This window comes from Miniopterus natalensis, chromosome 2 (assembly GCF_054644295.1).
Source record: "Miniopterus natalensis isolate mMinNat1 chromosome 2, mMinNat1.hap1, whole genome shotgun sequence".
Classification (NCBI taxonomy): Eukaryota; Metazoa; Chordata; class Mammalia; order Chiroptera; family Miniopteridae; genus Miniopterus; species Miniopterus natalensis.
The window spans coordinates 83436002-83452083 of record NC_142082.1 but is presented as its reverse complement, the minus strand read 5'-3'; the positions used below and the strand labels follow the sequence as shown (position 1 = coordinate 83452083).

The window sequence follows — 16082 nt, the reverse complement described above, 5'->3', positions numbered from 1 at the left end:
AGATGGTCTTTTCATTTTTTTTTTTTAAATATATTTTTATTGATTTCAGAGAGAGGAAAGGAGAGGGAGAGAGAAAGATAGAAATATCAATGATGAGAGAGTCATTGATCAAGCCCACAACCCGGATGTGCCCTGACTGGGAATTGAACCCCGATCGCCTGAATCCTAGGTCAACCGTTGAGCCACGCCCGGCCAGGCAAGGTCTTTTCATTTTTTTATTTATAAACCTTAACAATAAAACCATGAACATCCCTGTGCTAGCTACTTACCTACTATCTGATCTTTAAGCCTATCCTATAATCTGCTCTGAGACCTGGAGCTGTAAACCTCCAAATTATATTTCCCAGACTCCCTCAAGAGCTGGACTCCTGTTAGGTTCTAATTAAGGACAGGAGAGCTTCAGGCATTGTGTGCAGTAGCATTACTGCTACCCCCACCCCCGACTTCTTGCCCTGCAACTGCCAGGCCACCCCTAACTGAAAGTTGATGTTGACAGGGCTCTTCTACCCACTGGGCTCCTTAACACCACATCTTCCTTGTTGTTTCTTAAAATATCTGTATTAATTAATTTATTTATGTTTAAAATATCTAGTATGGCTTCTATTTCTCTAACTGGACCCTGAACCATATAATCATTATATAGACATCTTTCCTTTCCCTTTCCCTTCCTTTCCCTTCCCTTTTTTAATCTTCAACCGAGGATATTTTTTCCATTGCTTTTCAAAGAGAGTGGAAGGGAAAGAGAGAGAAACATCAATGGGAGAGAGACGCATCAATTGGTTGCTTCACGCACACAGCTCAACTGGGGCTGGAGATGGAGCCTGAAACCGAGGTATGTACCCTTGACTGGAATTGAACCCGAGACCGTTCGGTCCACAGGCTGACATTCTAGCCACTGAGCCAAACCAGCTGGGGCTAGACATCTTTTCTAATTATCTCTGGGATGAGCTACTAGAAGTGAACCAGCCATGTTAAAGACAACATACATTTTAAGTTGGAATGCTTTAACAAACCAGAAAAGCTCCTCCAACCAAGAAAGCATCATCACTGGAATGCCAGCTAATACTGGATATGGCACATGAGTGTCTGCATTTTCCTTCATTCCTATTAGCAGGCTTAAATATCTTTTTTTTTTTTTCCTTAAAATATATCTTTATTGATTTCAGAGAGAGGAAAGGAGAGGGAGAGAGAGATGGAAACATCAATGATGAGAGAGTCATTGATTGGGCCCACAACCCGGGCATGTGCCCTGACCGGGAATCGAACCCCGATCGCCTGGATCCTAGGTCGATGCTCAACTGCTGAGCCACGCCCGGCCGGGCAATATCTTTTCTTGATTTGGGGGGCTGGATTTCCTGTTTGTGAATTTCCTGTTCATGCCCTTTGCTAGTATTCTACTGTAAGACTTATTATTCCTTTAAGAGTCTTTATACAGTACAGATAACCTTTTCTATATCACACACACACACACACACACACACACACACACACACACACACACACACACACATCTCAACAATAATTTTCCAGCATAACACGTGTGTTTCTAACTTATTTCATGAGTTTTTGCTTTTGTCTAAATAGTATTCCTCCTCACTAAAATATGAGGGCAGAGACTTAACATGTCCTGTTCATTTCAACATCCTCAGTGGCTTACACATTGAAGGCTCTATATTTTTTTCAATAAGCTGATTTTTGGGAATCCAATCAATCAATATTTCCTTTATGATTAAGTATTAACATCCCTGCCCCCACAAAAAGGGGCAGTTACAGAAATGTACCGGTTGCTAATACTTTTATTAATCCATTTTATATATTTAAATATTAGATAAAGAATTTATCTTTGACTCATCTGGAATGTATGTAAAATCAAGACAAGCAGTGTACATTAATTTTTCTTTTCAAAACAGCCTGCCAGTTACTTATTGGGTGACCTAACTTTTCCTGATGAATTTCTTTGTTAAAATACTATATTGTTCCACCCAGCCGGACATGGCTCAGCGGTTGAGCACCGACCTAGGACCCAGGAGATCCCAGTTAGATTCCTGGTCAAGGCCCATGTAGGGTTGCAGGTTCAATCCCCAGTCGGGGGCATGCAAGAGGCAGCGATCAATGAGGACTTTCTCATCATTGATATTTCTCTCTCTCCCCCCTTCCTCTCTCTGAAATCAATAAAGGTATATTAAATATATGTGTATATATATATATTATATTGTTCCACCCATGATAATAGGACTGCAATTTTCTTATATACTTCTCATTTTTACTCCTACAATATTTTCTAAATGACTGTTAGTGGTATATAAGGAAAGCTTAGATTTTTACATACTTATTTTGGCTATCTTGGTTTTTAGTAGTTTTTCAGTTGATTCTCTTGGATTTTTGAAAAACTATTACTTTGCTTTCTCCTTTCCAACACTTTAACCTCTTATTTTCTTTTCTTACTTAATCACATATTGTCTAGCGTATCCAAAACAATGTTAAATCATTGCAATGATAGTGTATTTTCTCATCTGGTTCCTGACTTTACCTGGAATGCTTCTAGTGTTTTACTGTATGATGGTACCTACTGCTAATTTTGTTCTGAAGGCATTTAATCCCATTTTATTGGGTTCAATTTTAAATAGACTGATTTTTTTAAAATCTGAAACTTTTCATCATCTATCAAAATGATCTATTATGTGCCTTTTCCTTTTTACTCACTTATATAATGAATTGTAACATGAATATTAATTAGGCTTACTAATATCAACACTCTTGTATTCCTGAAATGAACAACATCTGGCCATATTATATTGTTTTACTGCAGTAAACTCTTTTTGCTAGTATTTTTAGCATCAATATTTGTAAGATTTGTCTTAGTTTTCTCTTGGGGGAATTTTGCATTGCTGCTAGTTACTTTAGCTCTAAAAGAAGTAATATGAACGCTTTCCTTCTTTTCCCCTATGCTCTGAATAATTAAAAGAGAATTAGAATTCCTGGTTGCCTGTAAATCTGAAAAAAACCCTCTTTAACACAACTTTTACTGTGCTTTTATTAGAAAGTAATTTTACTGATTTCTTTTTATAATGATATCCTAGTATGTTTTTCTTCCCTCTTGAGCCAATTTTAATTTACATCATGCTTTTAAAAAATTCAAGTTTTAAAATATCTGAAACATAGATATAGCCACATTTAAAACTTAAATACTGAGAGAAAAATGATGAGAAGAACCTATCAGAGATATGCAAACAAGAAGAAAACAAAAGTTGGATTTAGAGGCATAAGCAAAATTGAATGCAAAAGGAAAAAGAATATGCCCTAGCTGGTTTGGTTCAGTGGTTAGAGCATCAGCCCTCGAACTAAAGGGTCCTGGGTTCGATTCTAGCTAAGGGACGTACCTAAGTTGCAGGCTTGATCCCTGCCCCAGTCAGGGCTAGTTGGAAGGCAACCTATGGATGTGTCTCTCTAACATTGGTATTTCTCTCTCTCTCTCTCTCTCTCTCTCTCTGAAAAGCAATGGAAAAATATCCTCGGGTAAGGGATAAAAAAAATTTTTTTTTAAAGGGAAAAAGAATACAACTTGGTAAACCTCACAATAAAAAGAAAAAGGTAAAACATTTTCTGAGTCCTTGTATCCTAAAGAATATCCTTCATTTGCTCTTCAACACAACTCAGCTAGTTAGGAAATTCTTTAGTTACAGTCCCTAGCTGTTGAATCATAAACTTTGGAAATCTTATGTGGTTGTAAAGAAATGTCAGCCTCATTAATTTTCTGTTATGCATGACCTACTTTTCCCCCCCTTCCCTTGATGTTTATGAAATCACCTCTGTAATCTCTAAAAATTTAGTCAATTCTATCAAGATATTTTCCTAGAACACAAGCTTTTCTTCATCTTCGGGTTTTTTCATTCATTCTAAACAAGTTTACTTTTTGTGTGTGAATATTTTGCACCTCCCATTATTCTGCTTTCTTCTCCACAGAAATCAATTATAGCTTTTCACTATCTGCTATTCATTTTCTAACTGCCCACTATCTCCACATTCTATGCAATTTCCTGAAGCTCAATCCCTAGTTTCCTGGCTACATTTTCTATATTGTTTACTCCCTGCTGCTTATAATAAATTATATTCTATAAGGAAAATGTTTCTGCTCTTCTTTATCCTTAGTTCTGCCACCTCCCTTTTTAATCATTTTTGTTCTGTTTCCCCCTCCAAGATGTCATTTGCAGTTCAACTTTCTTGGCAGTTTAGAACTACCTAAAATTTTCTTTTTTCCTAGAAAAATTAAATTCTTCCAAACAGTGCTTATCAGCTACTTTTGAATGCTAAACTATTTATATAAGTTTCATGTTGTTAATTTACTTGTATTCTGTTAATTCATCCTTAAATAACAGAAATTCTCTCTGGCTCTGCCATTTAAACAAAAATGCAGATAGTGTCTCCCTGACGACTGAACATTAGACATTTAAAAAATTAACATCAAAGTTCCCACTGTGGTTATGTAGCATGAAGGAGAACCAGCTCCATTTGGACTACGGCTATGTCCTATGCTATCAGGGAACTCTTATTTTGGTAAATACGCCTACCTTGGGGTTAGTCAGACTCCAAGATAGGCTGAGTCAGAATGAAACCCATAACTCACCTCATTTTTGTTTAGTGGGTCAGCACATACTTTTTTCTGTTCCTGCAAAGTTGGTAATACATCTACTTCATGATTCTACTCTAAGCTTTGCTCCTCCTTTTAAGGAAAGAAAATAGGTCAGCCCAAAGAAAAATAGTATGACCACAAAGGTTCTCCTTTAGCTCTAGTACAGTTGAAGCTAGGCTTTACTTACTTCTCTCAAACTGCCCACACTTCAATCTCCTCCCTCTAAATTAGCAAAGGACAGAACACTTACAATACATTCCTTTATACACCTAATTCTAGGCTTATTTAGCACCAATCTGTCTTTGTTGTAACTTCTACTTAGATATATTTTTCAGTTGGTTCTTCTAAATTATTTTGATAAATTCAAGGGAAAATAATTTAATAAACATTCACTTAACTCTGTCATTTTTCCTCAAAATCAACCCACCCAATTTAATAATTTAAAACAAATATGCATACATATTTTATCTCCTGGAAGATGTATACTATGCATTACTTCACTGAGAACAAAGTATGCAAACAGGTATTCAGTATGAGTGAATTCTCCTCATAAGAGACATCTGAAATATACTCCACAAATAAGCAAAATAACTTTAGGTATATCAGTTCCCTATTACAGCAGCATATGTTTTAAAATAACCTTGCATGTTCTAAAATGTCCACCTTTCGAGCTTGATCCTGTAGTTCTCCTACAATACTTTAATATAAAAGGTACTAGGAAAAACAATCTAGAATGAAAATAAAAACCACCAATAAATCAAACTAAAATTTGTTCAAAGCTCTAATTAAGAAAAGAAATGTGCCATACTAGACATGGTACCATAGGCATTACACAGGCATTACAGATAAACAGGCCTGAATTCAAATCTTCACTCTGCTACTTGCTAGCTAAATGACCTAGAACCACTACACTCCTCATTTGGAAGATTAAGAAGCGAATTCCTATATTTTAATGAAGTGTTACAAGGTCTAAATGAGATAATACAATAAGCGGGCATTCCATAAATGGTATAGAGTAATACATAGTTTATAGGGTGTGTATGTGTGTATACACATGTGCGCGTGTCTGTCTGTCTCATCATTCTAATCTCTAATGTGGGTAGAAAAGTGACAGCATCATTTCAAGTGGAAATTCATGTTCCAAGATCCCTTAAAAATTAAGTTAATCCTAACCATCAAGTTTCTTACTCTTGCCAAGGAGAATACTGTTACAAAATTCTGGTATATTTCAATTATCATTTAATTAATGCCTTTGTCTTATTTATCAATAGTTTCTAAAATTAAGTTCACATGAACATAAAGGAATAATAAAAAATGTACCTGAGACTGTCCACAGTCTCTTTCTGAAGAAAAGGGCCATATGCAATTATTCAACATGAAGAAGCACGCTACCCCAACCATAACTAATTAGACAGTGACTAAGCCAGAAGTAATGACGTAAAGGCAAAACCAACCAACAATGACTGTGGCAATACCAGGACCAACTATCAGATATAATATGCTCTCCAGGAACAGGGAGGAGATATATATATATATAAAGCAAGCAGGGATCCATAAAGAATACAAACTTATTCTTTTGAGCTATTATAGAACCTTGACCAATAATCAAGCACTATTAGAGATCCCTACAATAACAGTGCAATTTCCAATTCTTAGAAATACTGGTGCACGTGCAAGCACGCAAACACATACACACACACAAAACATACTGCTGTTAAGATGATTATTCCCTGCTTCCCTGCTATGCTATGTCAAATAAAGCACTACTTCTGAAAACTTTTGATCCAATATATATATATTTGTTTGTAATCCTCACCTGAGGATACTTTTTTCCTTTTTTTTTTTTTTTTTGAGAGAAAGGGATGGGGGGATGGGGGGAAAGGTGAAGAGAAGGGGGGGAGGGAGGAAAGGAGGGAGAGGGAGGGGGGGAGGGAGAGAGGGAGGGGGGACGGAGGGAGGGACGGGGAGAGAGGGAGAGGGAGGGAGGGGGAGAGAGAGAGAGAGAGAGAGAGAGAGAGAGAGAGAGAAAGAAACATCAATATAAGAGAGACACATCTATTATTGCCTCCTGCACGAGCCAGACAGGGGCCAAGGATTGTGCCCTTGACCAGGAATCGAATCCCGGGCTGACGCTGTAACCACTTAGCCAAACTGGCCAGGGCTCCAATACTCTTTACACAAAGGAAAGTGGAGAGTGCAATGGAAAGCCCTACTGAAATTCCTTTGGAATTTCCCACTGGACCTTAAATTCACATAAAATGTTTATTCTATGCTACAATATAACAAGGTACTGCTTTACTATAGAATTATTTTCATTAAAATCTTAAAGCCAAATTAATGCTTTGGAAAGAAATGACATGTTCACCTCACATTTTCATGAATCTTCTAAAATACCAATGTGTTCTCCCAGAAAAGAAGAATCTAAACCAAAGAGTATAGACTTAAAATAACCTAGACATTATTTCTTCAACGTATAAAAAATTCCAATTATTACATAATTCAAGGGACAGTAAATTATTTTTCTATTTTCCAGAATAATTATCAGAACAAACTTGACTCACGATCTGATGTGTGGGAAATCCTCTTCAATTTTGCTTCCTGTGTTTTTGAAAATTTGGAGTGCAGCTTCTGCTACTTTTTCATCATCCATTTTCAGACAAGCCAGGAGAGATTCAAATGTTTCAGCAGAATGAAACGAGATGGGATGTGTAAAAGAGAGTACCTAAACAATGAGTCATAAAAATGATTTGTAAACGCTTTTCATCTCTACAATTTAAATCAAAAATATTACGTTAAAAATACAAATCAAATACAAGAATAATTCCACTACCAAGTAAATGAAAAAACTAAAAACAACATTTAAAACAAGCTCAGATATATAACAGAAATGTTCGTGTGTAAAAAATTGTATAATCTAAAGAACTCATTTCTTTCAAAATTAAATTACATGTTAATATAATTCTACTTAAAATAACTTGAATTTCAGTTACTGTTTGTTTTATCTTATTTTATTTTTTAAGAGGAATAAGGGTAGAAGAGGACAAAAAAAATTTAACAAAATATCTGAATTCCTCTAAATAAAGGTCATTAAAAGAGACTAGCTAGTAACATTTTGGGGGGGAAAAGTAATCTACGAAAGTAAAACACCAGCTAAAAAAAGATACTATAAGTTTACAATAATCAAGTCAACATGGTATTAACATCAGAAGAAACAGAAAACAGAAAAAGGAAAGCAATAAATAGACTCTAGCATATATAAGAATTTGGATTATACTGAATGTAATACATTAAAGAAAAGACAACAAAAGATAAATAAGGAAGAAATTTTTAATAAATAGCCCTGTTAATAATGGATAATTATTTGGAGAAAATCAAATTAGGCCATCCTCCAAAATATATACAGTGTCAAAATAAATTTCAGATAGGTTATGATTCAGATTTAAAAAACAAAAACAAATAAAACTCTCTGAAAATAATGGGACTTTTCTAAGCTTAACTGGAATCAAATGTAGAATGTAAAATCAAGCAAGTAGTAGAAAAATATATTATGCATAATGCCATATTTATAAGATTTAGAAACAAGCAAAATAAACAATGTTTTTTGGAGATATAGACATAGACACGGATAATAAAACTACATAAAAAAGAATAATAAACCCAAAATTCAGGACAATTATGCCTGCAGAATGTGAGGGAGAAAAAACACTCATGGAACTCCATTAGTATTATTGATACTCTGTTGAAGTTAACATTCTATTTACTTTTAACTGGCATTCATTTTATTAACATACTTTACATCTTACTGTATACTTAAATAGAATATTTATATATATACACACACATATGTAACATGTCCTATAAAACAGCAAAGGAAATAAAAAAGCTCATTTAAATCAGCTAAAAACACACACCCTGAAAACAAAAGATTGAGTATCAGTAGAAAATGAACAGAGGATAAAAATAATGAATGCACCATAGGGAAAAACACTATTGATTAACATATGAAAGGTGTACCTCACTAGTAATAATTATGCAAATTAAAAGATTATTTTTGCCAATCAGATTAGGAAATTTTTTAAAAATGTTTTTTGTTTATAACTTTATGTTTTCTAAGTTGTCAACAATTAACCAATACTTTTGTAATGAGTATAAGGCAGTAGTACATTAGCTAACAAAATGAAAGATAAAATGGAGTTTTAGGAAGCATTTGTCTCCTTCTGGGATAGAGCTAGCACCTTCTGTGCTCACTAATGAAATCTTCAAGTTATAATCCACCATTTTAATACAATTAATACTAGGCTATAATATACAATTTAAAACTGAGAATATTTAGCTTATGTATTAGAATATGCAATTTCTAAATTACCTAAAATGATTGAGAAAATTTTACTTTAGGCTCTATAAACTTAAGAAGCAAATCTCAAGGGTAAAAAATATAAACTATGTACATTTAACAGTTATCTAATTAGACACTTAAGCATATTTACCTTAAGCAGTTCAAGACCTGCCCTGATGGCTTGATCAGTTGGAACACCCTCATCTTCGTCGTCTGCTGTCCCATCTATTGATTTGTTCACTTGCTTAATAAGAGCACTAAAGTATGACCAAAATAAATAAATAAAGTCATTATTAACTGTACTTTATTAGCAATATCTAAGAAAAGTAATGCTAAATATTTTCTACATAGCCTACACCCAAACCAAATACAAATTTGATTTTCCAAACATTATTGCAAAACAAAAACTATAATTTTGAGATGCTTCTTTTCAAAAACAGTATTTTCTTTTATCCATTCAAATGAGGTCAAAATATTACTTGATATGCTGTTTATTAAGGCTATCTATATTTTTATTCTTGTATTTTCCATGGAAGGATATACTCAAACATACAAATGATAGCTGTTTTCTAATTATCTAAAATTCACTATTGCTCCAGTAAATAAAATAATATATTCTGCAACAAAGGATAAATGACAACATTAAGCACTTTCAAACCATTTACCAAATATTACTGTGTGTCAGACACTGCTGTAAGGGACAGGCATACACAGGCCTGCTATTCAAAGGTATAAAAATACCTAGATAACAGGTATACAAAAAAATACCTAGATAACAGATATACAATAAAGCCTCGCTTGAACATTAGATCAAAAGGTAAACACAAAAATTTTCATCTAAAAATAAGCTTATCTTATTTTAAAATAAGCATTTGTAAATGCATTATCAAATATTTAAAATAATTATTCACACTGATAGGTATTAACACAAATAAACACCAGGTTAGAGACATAATATGTATCAAAATACAAGAAAATTCAATTATTCAATGTTCTCTAGTATGTTTGTAGACCTTTGTTTCTGCAAAAATACTAGGTACTAAAATTTTAAGGTCAAGCTGGGAGGGAAATGTATTTGTCTCTCTTTCAGGATCCTTTCAATTTACTATTCCTTAATAGTTGGTATTTTGAGGATGTTTCCTCTCATTTTCTGACCATTTTCCCTGATTAATCAATTCTCATATCTCCAACTATCCCAAATAAAAATCCTCAGCCTGAATTCTCTTCCCATATTTTCAGCAGCCCCATGGTTTTTTACCTAGATGTACCACTGGAATAAAAAATATAACATCTAAAATTAAATTAATTACTTTCTTCCATGACTAAGAGCATAAAGCTCTGGGTGAAGTGAGAGAAGGCCAAAAATAAATACATAAAATGATAATCAAGGAACAATAAGGGTTAGAAAAAAACGCCAAGACCAGAAATGAAGTTGTTTCACCAGGGTAATTAAAAAAGGCATTTCTGAAGAGGTACAATTTAGGTTTTTACTAAGAACAAGAGCCAGACATATAAAAAATCTGTGGGTAAAGCCATGGACCTGGAAAACAAGAGAAATCAACTAAAAAACTAAAATGGAAAAAAAAACAAACACTAAGAGGTCAGTAAGATGACACCAACAAAACATTAACTAATCAATAGTGTTTTCTATATCAGCCAGTCACCTAAAAATATAGAGAGAAAAAAATTTATTCATAAATGACAAGTCAAATATAGAAAATAAGTAGGAATAAAGAGTTTTAAATGCACAGAATCTGTTTATAAATTCTAAAACTATATGAAGTTAGCATACAGCTTCAAATATTGTAAATGAAAGCAAGTATTTTCCTAAGATGGAAACACAATTTTATGTAAGTGACATTTTTCACTAAATCCATAAATATCTTAGGGGAACACAACCTGGTATAGGATAAGATTAAACAAACCTATTTTATGGCTCATCTGAAAAAAATAAATTAACATTTGTGAATAGCCAATAAATTTTAAGGGGAGGGGATGAAAGAACTTTGTTAATGAGATAAAAATGCATCATAAAAATCTCAAAACACAAAGACACCAAAGTGAAATGTAGTAAGGGTCCAAATCATATAAGAATTTATGCTATCATAAGGGAATACTTCAAATCAAATGGGAAGGAATATAGTTTTTTTAATAAATGGAGTTAATACAAGTAGTTACCATGTGCTTAAAAGGATGAATCTCTACCTCCACCCTATACTAAAATAAATTCTAAAACAATTAAAGATTTATTGTCAAAAACATAACCACTTAATATAATATCAAAGGCAGAAAGAAAGAAAAAGACAACTGATAGATTTAATTATATAATTTAGTATTTATTAATGTTAAACATAAATTTTAAAATCAAAATGGGTTAATAGCCTTACTTTATAAAGCATTCTTATAATTAATAAGAAAAAAGACAATTCTTCCAAGCCCCTCATAGAAAAATAAAAAGAAATGCAATTGGCCAACAAATCCATGGGGGAGAAATGTTCAACTTTATTAGTAATACACTTCACTTTAAGAGTACCTATTTACCTATAAAATGCAAAGACTGAAAAGGTTAATAGCCACTATTTGGAAGACTTAGGTGAACTGGACACTCATTGAGTATTGGTGGGGACTAAGAGTGGAAGCTTTCTGGAAGCCTATTTATAATGGAGTGGTTAACCAGAACAGTTCTGGAACCAAACTTCCTGGGTTTAAATGCCATTCACCACTTCTCAGCAGTGGGAAAGTTATTCAACATCTGTTTAACTCACTGTTCCTTATCTGTAAAATGAGAATAATATTTCTTGTCTTATAAAGTTAAGTAAATGAGTTAAAACATGTAAAACACTTAGAATGATTCCAGGCACAATCCAAGCACTCATTCCTACTAATACTTGTGACTGTTATTTATGTTTTAACATACTTTCTATATCACTATGACCTCCTGATTGCTAAAGTCAAAGACCTATATTTGTCCTCAGTCTCTTTCAATGTTTGTGGTATGCATTATTTCTGAGAACTTTCTCCATCTTAATTTTCAAAACATTGCAATGACCCAGCGCTTTTCAACTGGTGTGCCACAAGGATTTTTAGAACATGCAATACCTGACTTAATATTAAGTCAGGAACACTGACCTCTTTTCTCTTAGATTGTCAAGTAAAAATGACAATAGCCAACACAACAGCCTAATTTTTGGTATGCCATAGAATTTTAGTAATTAGTTTATGTGTGCCATGGGATGAAGAAGGTCGCAACTCGTTGCAATAATCTGATTTTCTTACATTTCTCTAATTTTTCTACTGTTAAAAAATTACAAGGTTCAGTCCATGATCTTTGGATCTTCTTACTTCTTTCTATACAATCTCTTGCTCGGAGAAGTAATCCAGTCAGTTTCACATTAAACTCAATTTGTCTTGACTTTTTACAAAATTGTTTGCCAAGTCCAAATAAGAAGCACAACCTTCCTCATCTCCTTAAAAACCAGCTCCTTTTCATTTTTTAAAAGGTATTATTATTACCTTCTTCATTTGGACCTAAATTCCTATACCTCTGACTCTTCATCTTTAGTCCCCATTTTCAATAAGATGACCCACTTTTCAAGTTGTTCTTTTCAAATCTTTCTCAAATATGATCTTTCCTTTCCATCCCACTACCACCACCCACAGACAAGTATAACAATGCCTTAGCAGTCTATCTCTTCACCTCCAGTCCTCCTATCCATCAACAATCCATGGTTCTCAACAGAACAAAGAATAAAATAAGAGCTCCAAAGGTAGATTCTAAGTGCTTTCCACAATCTGATCACAGTAATTTTTAGGATCACCTCATAGCACTTTAATACCTCTCTAAACTGTAGTTTACATAGATGGCAATCATTTTCTAAATAGCCTTGTTTTTTCCAATCTAGTTAGTTTGGCTTATATTAATCTCCATGCCTAGGATACTCCATTTCCCATCTCTGTAGGAAAAAAATCTTAACCAATCTTCCTCTTTGGTCAAATAATACCCCTTTAGAGAAATCCTCTTTTAGTCATATAACACTATTTGCACTAATTTTATGGAACTACAATATAATCTCGTGATTAAAACTATCAGATTACTAGACAGAAGGCTGATGAAAAGCAGATAGTATGTTTTGCCAATACCTAACTGGCATTGCTTTGAATAGAGAAGGCACAAAATTATTTAACTAATGAAATTCAGTCTGATTCAGATTGTTCCTCATGCTAATGAAGAGGGGTCTAGTGTTTTGTTTTCTTTTTCAAAGGACAGAAATGAAAATGAAAACTTCTTCAAATGAAAACTGATACAAGAGGAATGCAAACTAACTAATGCATATACAAAGTAAGACCTCCCTACTTTGTGGGGGGCAGGGGGCGGCCTGGGTCAAAAACACCCTGTCCCTTCCATCCCCAACAAAAAGTCCCCAAAGGGGCTTCACTGGGTATAGGATCTGCCATTAGTATTATTTATTTTAGATTCTAATATAGTTCTGAAAGATATTACTTATGACTAATATATCAGAATGCTATATATATACTATAATTAGCTTATTTTTAACCAGATGAAACATTTCAGGAAGAAGGTAAAAATAAAAAGGCTCTTCTCAAGTTTTACAAAAGCAAGTTAAAGACATAAAAATAAAAGTATTTCCCATAGTGATATCAAAGCTGAAACTTTACAATTAGGAATCCCTGGTATACTGGTAACAGATAAAAACTAGGCTTGGATTGATAATTTCTCACACAAATTAAAGCAATAATCAAAATTAAAATAAATAAAAACTAAATATACACAGATAAGCATGTATACACACATATATGACTAGATACACATATACAGGTATATGCAGATGATGATAAAGCCATTATGTATATACATAAATCTATACAGAGGAGTGCCTTGGTATGGAAGGTACTCAGCAGTAACTAAAGCATGAATGAATGTAGAGATATAAAAATTTAATATTTTTATATACAAATACCTGATAGATTCAGTATCTATGTGCACAGGTGCTATCCTCTCCAAAAGAAACTTGATCATTTCCAGAAAAGGATTTGTAGGCTGTTTGGGGTTGCCCAACTTCTTAGTTATTTCACGCTGTAATGCAGATTTGTTAAAAATATTACAAAGGTATGTTTAATTACATTAAAATGTTAAGAACCTACCATGATCAAAACAATGTAGTACTGGCACTAGAATAATTGAATCAACAGAAACTGAACAAGTCCAGTAAACAAACTAAATTAAGAATTTAGCATATGAGAAAGGTAGCATTTCAAGTAGGAAAAAGATAGATTATTCAGTATATTATACTGAAATAACTAAACAGACATTTAGAATAAAAAGTTAGACCCTTATTTCATACCTTACAGCAAAAACATTCTAAAAGGATGAAAACAAATAAAAAATAAAATAAAATCAAGTGTCAGTAGACATACAAACTTTAGCAAACACAATTATCAAGGGAGCTTGTTGAGCTACAGATTCATAAGCCTCACTGTGGAGATTCCCATTTAGTCAATCTGGGGTGTAGCCAAGAATTATTTTTCTTTTAAAGAGCCTCTTGGAAGAAAATGGGCAATAGATTAAGAAAAACTGACAAAAGTAAATATTTTCATTGACTTATAACAGAATGGTACTTCACAAGGACTCAAAAGGCAAAATCCTTGAGGAGACTGCTGACAGACTAAGCTAGATAAAAATAAAATTATAGCTATGTTATACACATTAAACTAATACAAAATAACACTGAATGTAAACTATAATTGAAAAATAAAATTTAAATTAAAAAAATAAAACTAAAATATGTAAGGGAAATCATAAAATGAAAGGGCAAACTACAACTGACAGAAAATTATTTGTGGCTCAACTGACATACAATGCCATGACAAACTAACGAATCAGTAAGATAAAGGCAAATATTCTAGATAAATAGGTAAAGATTAAAAACACAAAAGAAATATGTACAAAAGAATTATGAATGACTAAATACACCAGAGAGAAAAATGTCCAGCTGATCAGCAGCCAAGAAATATAAATCATATAAAAATAATTATGTTTTTGTTTAAGTTTTGCTTGTTTCCAACAACAAAACTGGCCAATACTGAATTTATCCTAAAGAAATAAGACTGTGAAAAATTATTTAGCCATAAAGATATGAATTAAATTGTTCTTTAATCAGAAACTGGGGAAAAAGTTTACATGTATAATACAGTGGACTGTTCAATAAATTATAGTAAATAGATTCAATGGTATGCTATATTGCTATTAAATATAATACTGTAAAAGACTAATTAATGAAAATAAGTAAAATGCACAAAGCATTTATATATATATGTTATTTCAGAAGAATATACATCATAATATAAACAGCAAATGTCTACAGGGAAATTATAGTTTATTTGTATTGTTATTTTGTGACTTTTTCTGAATTTTACATGAAGAATATAAATTATTTTATAAATGGGGACCAAAAAAAGGTTTGAGGTTTTCTTCAAACATTAGCTCTTTTAAATTTTTCTCCTTACCACACAACCTTCAGCCTGTTTGCAGGAGCATGTTGGACTAACAAGTACTTCTAACTGTTTTCTTATTTTCTCATCATCTTCCAACACCTGTGTGAATTTCTTCATGAAATCCTGAGCCTTACCAGGATCTGGCAAATTTCCTTAAATTCAATTAAAATAGAATTTAGAAATTTCTCAAAGTAATAAAATATCAGCATTTTTCATTATTTTTATTATTCTGATTAATAATCCTAACTTACATCTATAAGACCAAACAGGCTATTTCTAAATAACTCTTTGTAATATTTAAGAGCATTAAATGTCAGTCTGAACAATACCAATTTTATTATCCCCCTGAGCTTGCTGCACACATTGTTCTCTTATAACTCACAGCAAGACATCAGGAAGTTTTACCTTTAAGAAATATTTCCTTGTACTCCATTGTTTATTAGTAAACCATCCAGAGAATGCACATACACATGCAAGCTATCTGGCACCAACACATGACGAGCAATATGTTCTAGGTGTTACTGCCAGATATGCCATTATTGCACAAGAAAGAATGAGTCATTGTAGAATCAATAATCATTTTTATACTCTTCTCCTAAGATG

General features: G+C 33.0%; 1 protein-coding gene across 5 annotated transcripts in view; it reads right to left on the bottom strand.

The window, feature by feature from the left end:
• PDS5B (PDS5 cohesin associated factor B) overlaps positions 1–16082 on the bottom strand; it is a 112921-nt gene that overhangs the window by 58709 nt on the left and 38130 nt on the right. For all 5 annotated transcript variants that reach the window (XM_016199519.2, XM_016199516.2, XM_016199520.2 and 2 more), the window contains exons 15-18: positions 15492–15631; positions 13946–14061; positions 9118–9223; positions 7192–7352 (exon numbers count right to left, since the gene is read on the bottom strand). In XM_016199519.2, coding sequence (XP_016055005.1) covers positions 7192–7352; positions 9118–9223; positions 13946–14061; positions 15492–15631 — 523 coding nt within the window. The remainder of the gene's footprint in view (positions 1–7191; positions 7353–9117; positions 9224–13945; positions 14062–15491; positions 15632–16082) is intronic.